This window comes from Garra rufa, chromosome 14 (genome assembly GCF_049309525.1).
Source record: "Garra rufa chromosome 14, GarRuf1.0, whole genome shotgun sequence".
Lineage (NCBI taxonomy): Eukaryota > Metazoa > Chordata > Actinopteri > Cypriniformes > Cyprinidae > Garra > Garra rufa.
The window spans coordinates 29,207,951-29,224,952 of record NC_133374.1 but is presented as its reverse complement, the minus strand read 5'-3'; the positions used below and the strand labels follow the sequence as shown (position 1 = coordinate 29,224,952).

At 37.0% G+C, this 17,002-nt stretch overlaps 2 protein-coding genes across 3 annotated transcripts; both read right to left on the bottom strand.

Annotated features, from left to right (window-relative positions):
• Positions 1 to 434: 434 nt before the first annotated feature.
• On the bottom strand, positions 435 to 6,202 carry trappc6bl (trafficking protein particle complex subunit 6B, like). Its single transcript, XM_073817894.1, has 7 exons — positions 6,110 to 6,202; positions 4,450 to 4,541; positions 4,290 to 4,357; positions 4,094 to 4,211; positions 3,912 to 3,995; positions 1,554 to 1,647; positions 435 to 1,368 (listed from the first exon to the last, which is right to left on the bottom strand). Exons 2-7 carry the CDS (start codon positions 4,537 to 4,539, stop codon positions 1,337 to 1,339), a joined length of 486 nt encoding a protein of 161 aa, XP_073673995.1. The 5' UTR covers positions 4,540 to 4,541; positions 6,110 to 6,202; the 3' UTR covers positions 435 to 1,336.
• A 367-nt stretch (positions 6,203 to 6,569) lies between these two features.
• Positions 6,570 to 12,689, bottom strand: LOC141284870 (uncharacterized). Of its 2 annotated transcripts, none has more exons than XM_073817892.1 (4): positions 12,391 to 12,689; positions 10,400 to 10,850; positions 7,657 to 7,923; positions 6,570 to 7,577 (listed from the first exon to the last, which is right to left on the bottom strand). In XM_073817892.1, exons 2-4 carry the CDS (start codon positions 10,809 to 10,811, stop codon positions 7,105 to 7,107), a joined length of 1,152 nt encoding a protein of 383 aa, XP_073673993.1. In that variant the 5' UTR covers positions 10,812 to 10,850; positions 12,391 to 12,689; the 3' UTR covers positions 6,570 to 7,104. The 2 variants fall into 2 exon arrangements, with proteins under 2 accessions (XP_073673993.1, XP_073673994.1); XM_073817893.1 differs by having other exon boundaries at positions 6,570 to 7,574; positions 12,391 to 12,686.
• Between the last annotated feature and the right edge of the window lie 4,313 nt (positions 12,690 to 17,002).

Sequence of the window (17,002 nt, the reverse complement as noted above, 5' to 3'; positions counted from 1 at the left end):
AAATGCTGTTCTTTTTAACCTTTTATTGACCAAAGAATACTGAAAAAAAGTATCACAGTTTCCAAAAAATTATTAAGCAGCACTGTTTTCAACATTGATAATAAATCGGCATATTAGAATGATTTGTGAAGGATCATGTAACACTGAAGACTGGAGTAATGATGCTGGAAATGTAGCTTTATATCACAGGAATAAATTACAATAAATTAAAATATATTCACATAGAAAACAGATATTTTTCATTTAAATAATATTTTACAATATTAAACTTTTTTTCTGTATTTTTGATCAAATAAATGCAGCCTTGATGAGCAAATATATATATATATATATATATATATATATATATATATATTATATTTTTAATGCTACATATGCATGTATTTTCATTGTTATACTGTAGTAACTGTAAATAAATGTATTACAAATATGCATATTTTTAATCCTTCATTTATTTGAATAATGATAAATTCATCCAGAATTATACAGTAAACAAGCACCGTACACAGAAAAAAAAACTGTACCAGCTAGTAAAACAAAGCTTGAGTTAACTAAACTACCAGCCAAAAAGATTTTCAGACTAACTAAAGTGCAAGAAGCATGTACAAGATCATTCAAATTAATCTTTATTGATAAAATAGTATGTTTTGACCTTTTACTCTAGATGTCATATGTTTGACAAATGTTGCCCTCTTCTGGTGAAATCAAGAATTGTTTGTTATTTTCTTAAAACCTTCACCAGTTCATATATTACTATTTATCCAACATACCTAAGCCAAAAACATATCTATAAATTAAATTAAAAAAGATTTTCCAGAATCCATACATTTTCTTCACATGACAATAATGTATTTTATTTTTTTAGTTTGCAATAAATTAGGTGTCAATACTAAATTATGGCTTTTGTTAACTGGGTTGAGATACCTACAGATATTACCTGTTCCAAATATACATAAATAATTAACCTTTACAATAAAACTGTAGAAAGGAATGTATCTAACATTTTATCCAGTCAAAGGAGTGAAGTTATGAGTTTATGAAATTTTCAAAACTTAAGAAATGTCATATTTCTGAAAATATGTTTTTATGATTATCTGTGACAACAATTTAGTAATAAGTGGTGTTGAGGTAGAATATGACTTTCAGAATATTTTCAAACAGGTCAAGTATTTAAATGGTACGGAGAAAAAACATTTCGAAATGCATGGGAGCTGGCTGCAAACAGCATTATATAAAATATAACACTGTAAAAATGTAGAATCTAGGTCCATGTAATTCACATCCACAAAGTTTTAATTGAAAAAAAACATTGCTTTTCAGAATTGTTTAGTTCATCCTAAAGTTTCTGAATTACAACTTGGAATTTGCCTGTAAAAAAAGTGGGGAAAAAACTGCGTCAAATCACACTTCACCTATGCATATTTTTGCCATTAAAGCCCCAGATATTTTAAACATTATGTAGCCCAAATATAAATAAATAATGAGCATTTCATTTATTGATAAATTGATTATATATCAGTTAATTAGTTAGTTAATAAATGGCATAAACTTACATGATGGCATTAAAGAAACCTCTGCAGTGACGACGCTCTCTAAGCCCAGGTTAGACAGAGCTCCTCGAATCAACCCACAGGAAAAGGCCAAGTACTGCAGACATTAGACATATTTAGATTAGGGCTGTCAGCTGATTAAAATTTTAAATCGAATTAATTACATGATGTGTCAATTAATCAAATTAACTGCAAATTACACTTGGCTGTGAAAATGCCCCCAAAAGATTATTTAAAGCTATTTTTGTGTTAAATAAGAAAGTATCAAGTAGACATTACAAATATTTGATTTGATTCAACTAGGGGTGTGCAATATATATATATATATATATATATATATTAGTCAAGCCCGAAATTATTCATACCCCTGGCAAATTCTTACTTTTATTCAACCAGCTATTTTTTTATTTTTGTTTTTATCAGAAATGACAGACGTCTCCCAGAAGATAATAAGATGATGTACAAGAGGCATCGTTTACATGAACAAAAAATGGCATGTCCAAAATTATTCATACCCTTTTCAATAAACAATAGAAAAGCCTTTATTGGCTATTACAGCAATCAAACGCTTCCTATAATTGCTGACCAGCTTTTTGCATGTCTCTACTGGTATTTTTGCCCATTCATCTTTAGCGATGAGCTCCAACTCTTTCAGGTTGGAGGGTCTCCTTGCCATCACCCTGATCTTTAGCTCCCTCCACAGATTCTCAATTGGATTTAAGTCAGGATTCTGGCTGGGCCACTGCAAAACGTTAATGTTTTTGTCTGCTAACCATTTCTTTACCACTTTTGCTGTGTGTTTTGGGTCGTTGTGATGCTGAAATGTCCACTAGTGCCCAAGGCCAAGATTTTCTGCAGACTGCCTGATGTTGTTGTTGAGGATTTTGATGTATTGCTCCTTTTTCATGGAGCCGTTTACTGTGATTAGGTTCCCTGGTGCACCGGCTGAAAAACACCCCCAAAACATTAGGTTCCCATCACCTTGTTTGACAGTGGGGATGGTGTTCTTAGGGTTGAAGACTTCTCCTTTTTTACGGCAAATGAAGGCTACATCATTGTGGCCAAACAATTAAATTTTTGTTTCATCTGACCATGAAACAGAAGACCAGAAGTCTTCTTCTTCGTCCAGATGAGCATTTGCAAAGGCCAAGCAGGCTTTTGTGTGCCTTATCTGGAGAAGTGGTGTCCTCCTTGGTCTGTGTCCGTGGAACCCAGCGGTGTGCAGTGTCCGTTGCCTTGAGAGGTTGCCACCAGCAGAGCCCAGATTCACCAGGATGGCCTTGGTGGTGATCCTTGGATTCTTTTTTATCTCTCTCACTATCCTCCTCCAGGTCCTCAGTGAGCTCCTTTGTCTTAGCCATGACTGTCCACAAACCAACAGCAGAGAGCTTCTGTTTTTTAACCTGTTGAGTTGATTAAAACAGCTGTTCCCAATGAATCAGGGTAATTAAAATGCTTTAGAACAGCTGGGACTATTTGGAATGGTATAGAACTTTGGATTTTCCCATAGACTGTGATAGTTTACAAAGAGTATGAATAATTTTGGACATGCCTAATTCTGAATGCACTATACATAGCCAAGAATGCGTTCCCTTAATCACTGAAAGGCTGTCACTCCTTTCAGTTTATCTCAGAAAATTCCGCTATAATAAATGAATCTTTCTCTACGTGGCACAATTGATCTCTTATCCGCATCGCGTCTACGCTTTGTTCAGAGGATTCGCGACTCGTGAGTTGATTCTGACTGGAACGCCTTGATTGGCCATTGTGTTACAGAAATCAACAGATAATGGATACAATGCTCAACACTACTAACAGAGCACAAACACCAATTTTAAGTTTAAAGTTTAAGTTTATTTAGTTATTAAAGTTACGTTTGCCGGTTCCCTATTCCTTCTTCCCTGATTCTTGACCATCGTTACATACTTTTCTTAAAATCTTCTGGCGACCTATTTTTTTAAGACTCAGGGTTTGAAAACCACTGTTGTAGTTCATGAAATTTGCACCTCGAGTCAGAATGCTTTTATGACCTGATATTAATGTAAACACAGCCCCCGTTAACACCCTTGTAATTTGCTTCAGCCTTTACAAACTTTATGAAAGATTATTTAGATTCAAGTGTGTGTAAGTAATTAGAAGTAAGCATAGTACTGCTGTTTGCCTTATGCAGTGACATCTGCTATTAAAAACTAAGCTCAGAATTGATTCAAGAGAATTGCAAGGCATTTGGAAAATCTCAGAATCGATGCAGAGTCATTTCTCACTTTGCAATGCATCAATTCATTTTCCCTAGTATAAAATAATATGGACAAAATTAAATTTCAGAATGATAAAATGAATGGACTTAAATGTCATTCTTACTTTAGGTGCCGCTTCAAGGTATTGCTTTCCACTGGAAAACTGAGTTAGGAGTGCAAATTTATTATCCTGTAAGACATATGTGCCCTAGAACAAAGCCAGAAAGAAGAAATAACAATAATGCTACATTTTACAAATGCATAGCTAATTTGCTACATATGAAATACATAATTAATCTTTCAGACCTGATGGTTAGTTCTCAAGTTGTCGATTTGTTTCTTGAAGATTATGCTCCAGAAGTCTTTACACAGGAACTTCATTATGTCCAGGTCATCTTTGAAAGTGGGGCAGTCTTTTGTAAACCTTCTCAAAAACATATGTGAAATCAGGCCATCTGAATATTTTGTAGTATGAAAAAAAAACATGTATAACTTTGTATACCTTTCAATCAGTCCTTGTCCAACTCTGAAGCCCATTGCTTCTAAAGTAGAGACACACGTCACTCTCTCCTTAAGAAAGCACATCAGAGCATGATGTAAACGGAAAAGATGAAAAATTATATAACAAAACATAATTGAAGTAGGAAAACTGGTGATGGTACCTTATCAATGTCCTCTCGGGTGGCCTGTTCCTTGTAGACGTGAGCAACAATCTCCATGTGGAGGAATTCAAACAAAGCGTCATCTGCCATATCTGAAAGAGAACATTAATGGAAAGTTCCTCAAACATCTGGAAACACTCCACTGAAAAATGGCCATTTCTGTGTTTAACCTATTTAGGCCCACAGGCAAACTAAAGTGGCTCTTCCACACTTTTTAAGTGATTACAGCTGTTTTTAAAACAGCTGGCATATAAATATACAACCTGAGAAAAAGATTTTGACAACTTGTTGGATAATGTGTGATGTGACGAACTGCCTAATACAGGGGTTTTCAAACTGGGAGCTGCAAGTGAGTGTTATGTGGTTTGTGTAAACGTAAAGATGTCAAAAGTTTACGCAGACTTTACAAAATCTGCTAAATGTTAATTATTTTGCCAAAATAACAGTGATCATATAAAATGCATGTTATTTTTTTTAGTAGTACTGACCTGAATAAGATATTTAACATAAAAGATGTTTCCATATAGTCCACAAGAAACCATTATAGTTAAACTTTAAAAATGACCCTGTTCAAAAATTTACTTACACTTGATTCTTAATACCTAATACTTTTTTGTGACCTGAACAGTTAAACTATCTGCTGTTCTTCAGAAAAATCCTTCAGGTCCCACAAATTCTTTGGTTTTTCATCATTTTTGTGTATTTGAACCCTTTCCAACAATGACTGTATGATTTTGAGGTGCATTTTTTCACACTGAGGACAACTGATGCAACGATTAGAGAAGATCCAAACGCTCACCGATTCAGAAGGAAACTTTTTAATTTGAAGATCAGGTTAAATTAACTTATTTTGTCTTCTGGGAAACATGTAAGTGTCTTTTGTAGCTTCTGAAGCACAGTGCTAAATGAAAATAAATTAGATTTAGGCAAAATAAGAAAACTGTATACATCTTCATTCTGTTCAAAAGTTTTCACCCCCGGCTCTTAATGCATAGTTTTTCCTTCTGAAGCATCAGTGAGCGTTTGAACCTTCTGTAATATCTGCATATGAGTCCCTCAGTTGTCCTCAGTGTGAAAAGATGGATCTCGAAATCATACAGTCATTGTTGGAAAGGGTTCAAATACCCAAAAATGCTGAAAAACCAAATATTTGTGGGACCTGAAAGATTTTTCTGGTAACAACTATTATTTTCTCTTGTGAACTATATGTAAACGTTTTTTATGTGAAATATCTCATTCAGGTCAATACTGATATACACTATGACTAATATACAATATGTATCTCTCTGCCTTAAGTATTCTTACATATTAGTTGTCAACTAACATTTTAGCTAAAAAAAAGTACACATATGCACAAGAGAATTTTACGGAAGCTGTGTCTTCAGTATATTTGTTGTTCTTGATGTGCATTAACAAAACCGATACCTGCTATAGCTCGCTGCTAAAGGTGTTCTTGCAATTAGGACTTTAAATTGAAAATATTTACGTGATTCGGAACCTTACAAACCTTAAGTATGCATATAAATGCACATCATCTGTCTTGATTAATGTGAAGACAGCTAATGTTACAGCCCCTTCAGCGCTGGAGCTGCTAACGTTACCTTCCTCAGTCTGTTGATGTATGATACGGCATTAGCATAAACACATTTAAATTACTTACTTCTTGTACGCTTCTTCTGTCACGTAATAAAAATACATTTATACAGCACCAGATACACAAAATCCGCCTTCAGTTCTACGGTGTGTAGCGCTGATACTTCACGTTACAACCAATACTGCCATCTGCTGTTATGGAGACATCTTCACTGTCCTAAACGACTGTGAAGTTCATTTATTCTCCTTCGTATTGGAGTTTAATGTAATAATATGTCAAAGTATTACCATTTACCTGCATTTTTAATCAAATAAATAGAGCCTTGGTGAGGATAGAAGACTAACTTCATAATCAGGACATGACAATTTCAAAAGCACTTGAGTATGATTTACCCATTAGTAAATTTTGACACAATACCCATAGATTAACCTAAACGTTATTTCACCCTGTATGTACACACTAGTAAGATTAAAACTACAGCTAATCTAACCCTAATCGATTTTCCATGTCAAAAATATGACACATATCAGTGAAATATTACTTTATAATAAGAGGCAAGCAGTTATTGAAATTAACAGACTTATAAGTTCATATTTAGCCACATGAGTTCAGATTAGATGATGAAATTCATAAAACACCTTCTTTTGTTAAAAACAGCCTTAAAGTGCGTTCCCAACCTAAATGGAAGAAACTGATAGTTTTACACAACTTTAAGCTTACTAATAACCCACTTTTTTCTCAGATAATGCAAGATGATTACAGACATAAAGCTACCTTGGTCCGAACAGCAATTTTGAAACAGTCACTGTTGAGTTACTTACCATCTAAGATTCACATCGAGTGTTAGTTCTCAAACAAACCAAGTAAATAAATAATGAGTCTATTGTTCTATTTCTCAAAAGTGTTACTGATTAAAACATCAGAGCACTGAATACTTTCCTATGAAACTGAAAAACGCATATGTTGATGATGTTTCAGATCAGACAAGCTCCTGAAACATCTACAGGACAAAAGACTTTTGTAGTTCCTACCGAATGCATAACGTCCCAAATAAACAGCACTCAATCGTGCTTACACAACCCATTCTGCACAATAGTGTTCTTGGTTGAGGGTGAAATCTCTAAAGAAGGTGGGCTAGAGGTGTTTTCTCTGCACCCCTCCAGGGCTTGAGGAGTCTCAGAGTCACTGCCTGAATCAGAAGGTGACCTCTTGTGGACTTCCAAGAGAGAAACCTTCCAAGAAGCAGCTGTTGGTTCGCTTTTGGCCATGAGGAACGTGGGATATGGCTCAAGAGTTTGCGTTTGAGCTTCATGCATGTTCACACTAACTGAAGAGTCCGTTTCCGGGGTCTCAAGCTTGGGTTGGTGGTTCCTGGTGAAATTGGAGAGCTGCTCCAGGACCTGGATCTGGCGATCCATCATTCCCAGCATGCTGCAGTGGAAGGCTCTCTGCTCGGCCAGCTGTTCTCCAAGCCGGTGGTTCAGGATGGTTAGCTGCTGGAGGATGAGGCTGCTGGTTTCCTCAGAAGTTCCTGCTGGGATAAAATGAGAAGAACTGTGACTCATGAGGTGCTTCAGATTGTTGAACTAGACAGAACTAAACCAGTAGGTCACCTGGGAAATCATTGTGGCTGCAGTCAATGGCATCTCTTGTACTTTCTGTACTGTTTGGAGTGCATAGCGATGGTGGTTCGGTCTTCACTGCATAGAGGTATTCTCCTGACAAGCCCAGGGTCATAACTTCATCTGGTCCTACAGCCCAACTTGGAGGCTCAGAACCAGCCACGTCCTCTGGATTCAGACTCTCGTTAACATCAGGTTCAAGTTTAGAAGACATGCTCTCAGGTTCAGATTTAGGGATTATGCCTTCAGGCCAAGGACCTGGAAAAGGATAACAACAGGACAAAACCTCATCTTGGACAGTGATCACAATTAAAACAGACTTGTATGCAATTCTAAGAAACAAATCTTGATGACATTGACCAAAAATGAAGATGTTGTTATCATTTTCTAGCCCTCATGTGGTTCCAAACCTGTATGACTTTGCTTAGTGAAGATATCTGTGAATGTTGAGAACTTTGGAGCCCACTGGCTTCCACTGTATATGGACCAAAAAACACTTTTCTCAGACATTTTTCAAATATGTTCCACACAAGAAAGAATAAGTCATACAAGTTTGGAGCAACATGAGGGTGAGTAAATGACAGAATGTTTGTGTGTAAAAGGGAAGTCTATCAAATGCATTAATATATTGTATAAGCCTAATATATTATATAATTCTCAACTGGTGAATCACAAATATTACAGAAAGAATTATGCAAAATTAGATAAATTGAATAAGGCTTATCAACTTATAATCAAGAGGATAAAATGATTGCCATAATTTTTTTTTTTTGGATGGCGTCAAAGGCTGCATGTCAAGGCTAGCCAAATCCAGTTGAGGACCAATGATGCTATAAGACATGCATATCTCCAGAGGGGAAAAAAATGGGATATTGCACCCAAAAATTAAAATACTGGTATGATTTATTCAACCAATCAGTTCAAAACCTATTTGACTTTCATCTGTGTTCCCTTAAATAAGGCTCATTCACCTAAAATACACATTGTATTAAAATACAAGTGATTGCAAATGAGATTTGAGAGCTATGGTGGCAGGGAAGATTATCAATGAATAACCTATTCCTCAAAGAAAAAAAAAAAACACTTTTTCAGAAGTTTTGGAATATAGCGCACAATATGGACCACTTTTGTGATGTATTTATTGAGGTTGACAACATCTGTCCTCAAATTCATTGTATGAAGCAACGTCAACATTCAGCTTCCCATTCTAACCTTTCGTTTTGTGCTCCACAGAAGAAAGTCAGTCATACAGGTTTGGAATGATGGTGAGTAAATGGCAAAATTAAAGTTTTTAGATAAACTACTTCTTTAATAAGGTTCATACAGACAAATACAGTGCATCCGGAAGTATTTACCGAGCTTCGTACTCTTCATAAGCGGTTCTATTCTACAAACAGTACCTCATAATGACAACGTGAAAGAAGTTTGTTTGAAATCTTTGCAAATTTGTAAAAAAAAAAAAAAAAAAAAAAAAAACTTTAAAAAGACCTCCGAGACAGGATTGTATCGAGGCACAGATCTGGGGAAGGGTACCGAAAAATTTTTGCAGCATTGAAGGTGCCAATGAGCACAGTAGCCTCCATCATCCGTAAATGGAAGAAGTTTGGAACCATCAGGACTCTTCCTAGTGCGGGCCGCCCGGCCAAACTGAGCAATTTGGGGAGAAGGGCCTTAGTCAGGGAGGTGACCAAGAACCCAATGGTCACTCTGAAAGAACTCCAGTGTTTCTATGTGGAGAGAGGAGAACCTTCCAGAAGAGCAACCATCTCTGCAGCACTCCACCAATCAGACCTGTATGGTAGAGTGGCTAGACAGAAGCCACTCCTCATTGAAAGGAACATGACAGAGTTCCTTGGAGTTTGCCAAAAGGCACCTGAAGGACTCTCAGACCATGAGAAACAAAATTCTCTGGTCTGATGATTGAACAAAAGATTGAACTCTTTGAACTCTGAATGCCAAGCGTCATGTCTGGAAGAAACCAGGCATCGCTCATCACCTGGCCAATACCATGAAGCATGGTGGTGGCAGCTAGCGGCAGGAACTGGGAGACTACTCAGGATTAGGGATGCACCGATACGAACCGGCTTTACTGACAAAACGCGCGAGTGATCGGCCGATACGGATCGGTGCATCTCTACTCAGGATTAAGGGAAAGATGAATACAGTAATGTAACTGTATGTATTTTTTAACAGGACAACAACCTTAAGAACACAGCCAAGATAACAAATGAGTGGCTACGGGATAACTCTGTGAATATCCTTGAGTTGCCCAGCCAGAGCCCAGACTTGAACCCAGTTGAACATCTTAGGAGAGATCGGAAAATGGTTGTGCACCAACACTCCCCATCCAACCTGATGGAGCTTGAGAGGTACTGTGCAGAAGAATGGGAGAAACTGCCCAAAAATAGGTGTGCCAAGCTTGTAACATCGTACTCAAAAAGACTTGAAATTGGCGCCAAAGGTGCTTCGACAAAGTATTGAGCAAAGGCTGTGAATACCTATGTATGTATGCGTTTTTTTATTTATTTATTTTTAATTTTTTTAATTTTTAATACATTTGCAAAGATTTCAAACATGTCTTTCACATTGTCATTATGGTGTATTGTTTGTAGAATTCTGAGGAAAATTATGAATTTAATCCATTTTGGAATAAGTATAAAAAGTGTAGCGCTGTGAACTCTTTCCAGATGCACTGTAACTTCAAGTCATGCAAAAAGGCAATGGAAAGCTGTACTGTCTGCATGGTCATCTAGGTCTGCGAGTGACCGTCCTAGCAATGCGTGACCATCTGTGAGGTCGTCCTCCCTGCCTCCCGGCTTCGGTCTGCGCACCAACATGTGATCCAGCATATGGAAGTAACGGAAAGACTCGATGGCAGAGAGGCGAGCGGCTGGACTTCGGTAGCTGGCCAGTTTGATCTTACGGTACTTGTGTTTGAGGCTCTTCCAACGGTTTCGGATTTGGGTAACTGTGAAGTGGATTCCTCGCTTTGACAGACTCAGCCTGAGGCGTCGAAACAGGGATTCGTTGCGCTGGCGCTTCTTATCCAGCTCGTGAACCAGACCCATCTGCTCTATGAGGGCCAGCATGGCAAACGTGTCCGGTTCGGTCCACCACTTGTTGGGCTTCTTCTCGTTGAGGTTCATGGTCTCCTCCCTGTTTGAGGCCCCTAAACATGCAACCCACTTCAGAAAGAAGGTAATTTTAAATGCATTAATTGTAATCACAAATTTGAAAATCTGGGGTTCAAAATCTAATTTAAACCTATAAATAACTTTTATAGGCCTGCTGTTCTTTAGAAAAAATCCTTCAGTTCCTACAAATTCTGTGTATTTAAACCCTTTCCAACAATGACTGTATGATTTTGAGATCCATCTTTTCACACTGAGGACAACTGAGGGACTCGTATGCAACTATTACATAAGGTTCAAACGCTCATTGATGCTTCAGATAGAAAAACGATGCATTAAGAGCATTAAGGGGTGAAAACTTTTGAATTTGAAGATCAGGGTAAATTTAACTTAATTGGTCTTCTGGGAAACATTTAAGTATTTTCTGTAGCTTCTGAAGGGCAGTACTAAATGAAAGAAATATGATATTCAGGCAAAATATGAAAAAACGTACAGATCCTCATTCCGTTCGAAAATGTACACCCCTGGCTCTTAATGCATCATTTTTTCTTCTGAAGCATCAGTGAGTGTTTGAACCTTCTGTAATAGTTGCATATGAGTAGGAAATTTACAAAACATCGTCATGGAACATGATCTTTACTTAATATTCTAATGATTTTTGGCATAAAAGAAAAAAAAAAAAACGATAATTTCGACCTTTACAATGTATTTTTGGCTATTGCTACAAATACACTCAAGTTGTGGATTATATCTATAACAATATATTTTAAGTTTATTGCAACAAATCTAAATATTTAGGTATTTTAAAAGTCTAGGGTGACTGACGAAATGACATTATTTGTGGTGATTCATGGAAAAGTCTGTTCCCTGCAATCTCTTTAGGTGCGATTTTGCGGCAGCGTCTTTTCGATTTGTGGAATTTTCTGCACAGCATTATGGGTAATTAAAAATGTCACTGTTAAACATGATTACTTTAAAAAAATAAGATGAAATAATGTGAACACATGGCTTCAACAAAATCATATACCATGACTAAAAACCTCTGAGCTCACAAGTCTACCTTTAAAGGTTTATAAGTTCTCGCTAAAACATAAATAAATAAAAAAGTATCAATTTCCCTAAATAAATTAGGTTTTTATTAGGTTTCATTATTGTCCTGCCCTCATCCCAGTGTACATATGATCAGAGAAGAGATCTTGAGAGTTAATGTTCTTGATTAAATATTATGTACATGAATTTAATAATAATAATAATTATAAATTTATGGATAAATAATTTATAATAAACATGCAATATTCTGTTAAAAACAATAAGAGTTGTCCATTTTTATTTCATGCTGAGTAAGATATTAAATGCATTTTTATGTTAAAATTGATAAATAAAATGGTTCTCAATAATATTTATATGTAAATAGCAAAGAGAAACATTATTGATTAACAATCTCAGACATTTGGTCCTCAGTGCAAATCATTATTGTACATATGATGTATGCATTATTAGGTCTAGTCATTATTAAATCAATTGACATCCAGTAAACACCTCATCAGCATAAGCATAAAGCATTCACAGATAGTACAGATCAGTCTACACAGACCTGTTAAATTGTAGGCCTCCTGCACATACTGTAGTGCAGCAGGGATTCATCGAAATCGCTTCCACATCGGCTGAAACGCGGTAAATTCACCAAATGACAGACTGCGAAAAAACATTTAGGTGGTTGTTGATTGTGAACGGTTTTCAATGTTATCAAGACATTGCGAACATCTGTTTACTTCATACTGAGCCTTTTCCCTCTTGATTTCTCATAGAAATAAGTCGAGCGGATAGAACGGCCATTAGCATGAAACTTGAAACCTAACACAGGCAGAGATCAACGGTCCAAATGTTGTTTCCAATTGGTCAGAAACGATGGGTGTAAAATTATTATGACTCTCCACTTTGTATTTTAAACGTAGCAGCATTTAAGAATGACACGTGTCGTTTTCCTAGTGTAAATTATTATCCAGAGCGTTCCTGAAATTTTTAACACGGACGACGTTGTCACGTGGTGAGTGTTACTTTTCACAGCGCTGATGAGGATAAACCAGTGACAGTTGTTTGTGATGACTTGGATAGGACTTTTGTAAACAATCGTTTAGGGATTACTACTGTGTATTTATGTTTTGTTTAGCATGTAGGAATTTGTGGACTGTATATATATATATTTTATAATTATTCATTACGGTGCCAAAATGGCCACCGTAAGACAAAACAAACCCTGAGATTTGACTGTGGCTCTATCATAAATTCGTCTTTCTGAGCCGTCAATCGCCCCCTGCTGGAAGATTGTTATTTTATAATAGAAAACGACATCATCTGCTGTCTAGTGCGATTTCTGCTCCGTCTTGTGGTTCGATAATATTACACAGTGGTCTCGTTACTGCCACATGGTGTATCGGAGTGCCTAGTGTTGATTTACATAGGAATTGTGAATAAGTTGTGGATATTTTAATTCAAACATGTTTACACGTTGGTCTGTAACCTTGTTGGGTTTAGTATTTTGGATGAAGGCAGAAAATACTTTTTTTTTATTTTTATTTTTATTTTTATTTTTTTGGGGTTATTTTTTTATTGGTAATACTTTATTATTTATTTTGATCCTGTAATGGAATTTAGTATTGAAATTTTTTGTTTTTGTTTTATGTAAAATCAGGTAGAAATCAACATGGGTTTTAGAACCATTTTGACCTCATTAAAGTGCATTTAGCAAAGCATATGAATGGGATTTTAATGAAGCAATATTAAAGCTCTAACGTGTGTGTGTACATTTCAGCCATAAAAGCTTCGGTCTGTGTGTATTGCTGGCTTCCATCTCCACCAGCAGTTGCCTTTTTCTCCCTACACACTCAGAAAATGGGGGTCAGTCTGTTCTTGGGACCGGAGCAGAACATACATACATAGCAGTGCCCTCCAGTGGACAACTCAGCCTGCTGTCCAAACCAGAGGATGATGAAGAACATCACATCAGCCACAGCCTCACCAAAGGTGAAATTCTCCTTTTAAATTACTTTATTTTATTTTTAAAGAACTTTTATAAATTGCCCTTCATGTTATATCCTATAAACTATGATCATGACATTACAATAGCACTCAATCACAATAACTTATTCAATTAGAATCATGTTTTCCTTTTTAAGAATCTCTACAACGACTCAATTGTCAAAATTGTCACAACTTCTTCTGAAAAAAAAAAAAATGAGTACATTGCACAAGTATGCATACCCTTAACTCTGTACTTAGCTGAAGCAACTTTACTGCCTCAAGTCTTTTTGGGTATGATGCGACAAGCTTTGCTCATCAGAATTTGGCAGTTATCTGCCATTCTTCTCTTCACCTTTTTACCTCTCAAGCTCTGTCAGGTTGGATGGGGATAAAAACGCATTTTCAGGTTTCTCCAGGAATATTTGATAGGGCCCAGCCCACTGAAGGACATTCACAAAGTTGTATATAAACAAAGTTGTGCTGTGCCTCATTGTCTTGATGGAAGGTGAACCTTCTGTCGAGTCTGAGGTTCAGAATTTTCTGGACCGGGTTTTCATTAAGGCTATCCTGAAGTACGCAAATGCACTGAGCTTTTCATTTGCTCTGATGAGTTCCTCAGTCCCTATGCTGAAAGAACAGCTCCACAGCATGAGGCTGCTACCACCACATTTTACTGTGGAGATAGTATTCTTAAGGTGATGAGCAGTGTCTGGTTGCCTTTAAACATGATGCTTGGAATTGAGGTTCATCCAACCAGAGAATCTTGTTCCTCACAGTCTGAGGGTCCTTCAGGTTTGAATCTTGCCACACCACCATAAAGCCCATTGGTGGAGGGCTGCATTGATGGTTTTTTTTTTTTTTTTCTCTCTCACTAGAGTTACCATCAGGTTCTTGGTCACCACTCTAACTAAGGCTCTTCTCCATGAATTTCTCAGTTTGACTAGGAGACCAGCTCTAGGAAGAGTCCTGCAAATTACTTCCATTAAGAGTAACAGAACCTACATGCATCTGTGAACCTTCAATGCTTTTCTGAACTCTTCCGCAGATTTGTGGCTTGATTCAATCCTGTTTCAAGCTGTTATTTTTATTTTTTATTTTATTTTTTACCTCAGGGCTTGGTTTTGGCTCTAATATGCATTTTCAGCTGTAAGGCCTTTTATTAAAGGTCCACTGAAGTGCCTTGAAACACGCAGCGTTATTCTATGTGGTGACGTACTTTTAACTGAAACAAAAAAATATAGCCCAGCCCCGCCCACTTATTTTGAGTGAATAGCGTTCGATTAATATCAGCTCGGGCCAGAGCCGTTAAGCTTGGTAAAGCTGCATTTGTAAGCTTATGACAGCCACAGACTAATAAATTACCCCACAGATTCAATATGAAAATCTTGCTAAAACAAAATAGTGATCATAATCATGCTGAGGCTGTGTAGTTTAATACATGCCGACCGCACTTATGAGCGCATATGATCTGCTCCGGGTTATTGCGTCTCTGTGTAGGGGGTGGGACACTACGGACTCTAGAGAGCATTTGATTGGACAGAACGTTTGATGAGAAACTGTTTCAGATAAGGGAATACTTATGCAACGGAATCAAGTTTTTTATTTGTAACAAATTAGCAAAGATGTTAAAAACCTGTTTGCCATTATGGTGTATGGGTATAGATTGATGTGTAAAAAAGTAATTTAAAGCAGTTTAGCCTAAGGCAGCAACAACAATGTGAAAAAATGAAGGAGTATGAATACTTTCACAAGGCACTGCAATTGTGTTAGTAAAAGGTAATACCTGCCATTATTAACCTACAATTCACTTACTCTTTTTAGACAATTGCATATACAATATTATTCTAATGAATTATGATGACTGCAGGAAGGCAGTTATCCAGGGACAGGGTTGGACATGTCCACATGGCTTTGTATGATAACCCTCTATGTCTCCCAGTGGTTTACATCAGTGGAGCTTTGTCCTGACCTCAGCCTTCTCTTTTTTAGAGGGTTTATTTTATAGTAACTGTCAGTGTCAGGAAACCATGTCTGGAGCTTTGTCTTGAACTTTGTCTTCTTTATCTCAGTCAGTTTAGAGTTGACTACTGGTGAAATGATAAAAAATCTTTTAAACAATCATCAACCATTACTTTGACATTAGCATTATCTTTAGGTCAGGAAACTAGGTCTGGAGCTTTCTCCTGAAATCAGCTATCTCCTTATCAGCGGGTTTATAGTCAGCTACTGATGAAAAATAAAATAAAATAATGAGGAAACAAATGACAGCAAAACAGTGTTGTGGAAGAAACAACATATTGACATAAAACAGTATCTATTGTGGTTGGGCTACAGGTAAAATAATGAAAAAAACATCCTCATTAATTGACAGTTGGTGACTCCAGACCTAGTTTCCTAACCTACAAGGTAAGACCTTCAGCCATGACTGCAACCACCATTTCCCCCTGAAAATGTTGTTGACATCAGTTAAGACAAAAATTACTTTTGTCAATGAAATTAACACTGCTGCAAAAGAACATGCTGTGGTCTATCCACTGTGGTCTTGTTTAGGGCTGTCCCCAAATAGTCGAAGATTCGATGCATCGATATGCGGAGCCTGATTCGACCACCGATTTCACAGTCGAATCTTCGCGGGTGAAACGAGCATCATACCATTTTGGCAATATGGGGGTGCTCAATGTCTAATTGCACACAGAACTACTGGTTTTGTACGGTTATATTACGTTATATACAGCCTTTGATTATGATAATGCAGTAAAAACAAAAGTGAAAAGAAAGAAGCGTTCAATAAATATTTTTAACGTGTTTGTGAATAAATCTAACCACCCCTGTGACAGATTTAATTTTCACTTGCCCTGATCCATGATGAGATGCGGACAATCTTGACGGCAGGGATTAGGCGGCGATCACACCGAACGCGTTTTTGCAATTGGAGGCGCCTCTTTTGAATGGTTTTCTGTTGGCAGTGAGCGTTCTGCGCTCTGTTTATGCGCCCCCGCGCCTCGCGTTTTTGCAGGAGCGCTCCGAGCGCCTGAAGTTGAAAAAAAAAAATCAACTCTGAGCGGAAAAACGCCCAACGTCATTTGCGTTCTTTTCCATTGTCCAATCGAATGAATGGAGAGGCGGGCCTTCTGTTGTGATGGCGAAAGTTTACCGTTGCTTAAAAAGTCTGGAGACTGCAAGAA

Excerpts from the sequence above, each read along its gene's own strand:
- trappc6bl (XM_073817894.1), bottom strand. The coding sequence starts at position 4,539 with ATGGCAGATGACGCTTTGTTTGAATTCCTCCACATGGAGATTGTTGCT. Across the intron at positions 4,358-4,449 it reads CCCGAGAGGACATTGATAAG|GAGAGAGTGACGTGTGTCTC; the intron begins GTACCATCACCA and ends TGCTTTCTTAAG. Across the intron at positions 1,648-3,911 it reads ACCTTGAAGCGGCACCTAAA|TACTTGGCCTTTTCCTGTGG; the intron begins GTAAGAATGACA and ends TAATGTCTGCAG.
- LOC141284870 (XM_073817892.1), bottom strand. The coding sequence starts at position 10,811 with ATGAACCTCAACGAGAAGAAGCCCAACAAGTGGTGGACCGAACCGGAC. Across the intron at positions 7,924-10,399 it reads CCTAGATGACCATGCAGACA|GTCCTTGGCCTGAAGGCATA; the intron begins GTACAGCTTTCC and ends ATCCTTTTCCAG. Across the intron at positions 7,578-7,656 it reads CAGCCACAATGATTTCCCAG|CAGGAACTTCTGAGGAAACC; the intron begins GTGACCTACTGG and ends ATTTTATCCCAG.